The 1,904-nt window shown below is 65.5% G+C and overlaps 1 protein-coding gene across 1 annotated transcript; it reads left to right on the top strand.

Annotated features, from left to right (window-relative positions):
* Positions 1-931: 931 nt before the first annotated feature.
* Neurog1 (neurogenin 1) lies at positions 932-1,658 on the top strand. The gene is given in 2 exon segments (XM_013119293.1): positions 932-1,450; positions 1,452-1,658. Coding segments are annotated over 2 exon segments (726 nt in total).
* The last annotated feature ends 246 nt before the right edge of the window (positions 1,659-1,904 follow it).

Raw genomic sequence — 1,904 nt, 5'->3', positions numbered from 1 at the left:
CTGGTTCCCTATCTCGACGATTAGTCAATCAGAGGGCGCGGCTCACCCAAACCCGCACAGCTTTAAAAAGCGCCCTGACCAGGAACATCACTGGCCAGCGCTACACTTCTGTCACTTCATCTAAGTAAAGGGACGTGCGGTGGCTCGGAAGAGGGGAAACCACTCGTTCAAATGCACGCGAGCCCTCAATAGCAGGAGAAGGGATGCGAACCCAGACTCCAGCCTCAGCCCTAGCTCTTCAACACAAGTTACACTGCTCACGCTTTCTGCCAGGGCTCCGCCTCCCGATCCCACCCCGGCTACCGGCGCCCGCGCTGCCCTGGGAGGAGCGTGCCTCGGCCGGCCGCTAATCGCCCCCGGCCCCCGCCCCCGCCCCGGTTTCCCTGCCAGAGACTCCCGGCCCCCCTTCTCTCGATCTGGCTCCTGGAGCAGGCAGGGCCACCGATTGGCCGGCGGTAATTACGGGCACGCTCCAGGAGGGGGGCTGGGCGGGGGCGGCCTCCAGCGAGCATAAATTATGCAAATAGCCGGCGCCGCACGGGGCTGACCTGCCGCCTCGCTCCATTCACCCGCGCCGCCTCCGGGGCGGAGGTGGCCAGGGAGGGGGGCGCCCATTGTTGCGCTCCGTACTTAAGGGGTCCTGAGGCCGGTCGTGTGCCACACTCGGTGCTCACACGAGCTGATCTGATCGCCGGCGACATCACTCGGGAGACCAGCCGGGCGCGTGGCCCCTGCAGGCGAGGCTAGGAGGCCAAGCCCATTTCCCCCTCCTGGAGTCCCTGCGATCTTCCCTGGCCCTGCAGCTGGCACAGACTAGCCCCGGGTCGTACCGAACGAACGTAAGTGCGCCTCGACGGTCGGGCAACTCGACCCACACTCAAGCCCTCTAAATTTCCTCCTGTCCACCTTGTCGGTCCTGCACACTACAGCGATGCCTGCTCCTCTGGAGACCTGCCTCTCCGACCTCGACTGCGCCAGCAGCAACAGCAGCAGTGACCTGTCCAGCTTCCTCACGGACGAAGAGGACTGTGCCAGGCTCCAGCCCCTAGCCTCCACCTCGGGGCTGTCCGTGCCAGCCCGCCGAAGTGCGCCCACCATCTCGAATATTCCTGGCGCGCAGGACGAAGAGCAGGAACGGCGGCGCCGACGAGGTCGCACGCGAGTGCGGTCCGAGGCGCTCCTGCACTCCCTGCGAAGGAGCCGTCGGGTCAAGGCCAACGATCGCGAGCGCAACCGCATGCACAACCTCAACGCTGCCCTGGACGCGCTGCGCAGCGTGCTGCCCTCGTTTCCCGATGACACTAAGCTCACCAAGATTGAGACGCTGCGCTTCGCCTACAACTACATTTGGGCGCTGGCTGAGACACTGCGCCTGGCAGATCAAGGGCTCCCCGGGGGCGGTGCCCGGGAGCGCCTCCTGCCTCCTCAGTGTGCCCCCTGTCTGCCTGGCCCCCCCCAGCCCTGCCAGTGACGCGGAGTCCTGGGGCTCCGGAGCCGCCTCCTCCCCCTGTGCCACAGTAGCTTCGCCACTCTCTGACCCCAGTAGTCCCTCAGCCTCAGAAGACTTCACCTATGGCCCCGGCGACCCCCTTTTCTCCTTCCCCGGCCTGCCCAAAGACCTGCTCCACACGACGCCCTGTTTCATCCCGTACCACTAGGCCACTGTGGTGGGCAACTTTATGGCCTTCTTCTCCCCCCCCCCCCCCCAGTCAGAGAGCAATAGATGGGGAACCAGCTGCGGCCTCAGGGACCACCCTCAGCTCCCCCACCAGCCAGGTGGATACTGGGAACTTTAAGGGGTGGGGGACACCTGCCTACTTGTTAGGTCGCTGCACCCTTGCTGAGGAGGCCGCTTGGTCTGTTTCTCCAGCACCAGCCCCTCCTGCCTGCCCGCCCTCAGAAGG

The sequence above is a fragment of the Mesocricetus auratus genome, unplaced genomic scaffold (genome assembly GCF_017639785.1).
Source record: "Mesocricetus auratus isolate SY011 unplaced genomic scaffold, BCM_Maur_2.0 Super-Scaffold_100013, whole genome shotgun sequence".
In the NCBI taxonomy this organism is placed as follows: Eukaryota; Metazoa; Chordata; class Mammalia; order Rodentia; family Cricetidae; genus Mesocricetus; species Mesocricetus auratus.
The sequence above is the reverse complement of the archived record's forward strand: the minus strand, read 5'-3'. Positions and strand labels throughout refer to the sequence as shown.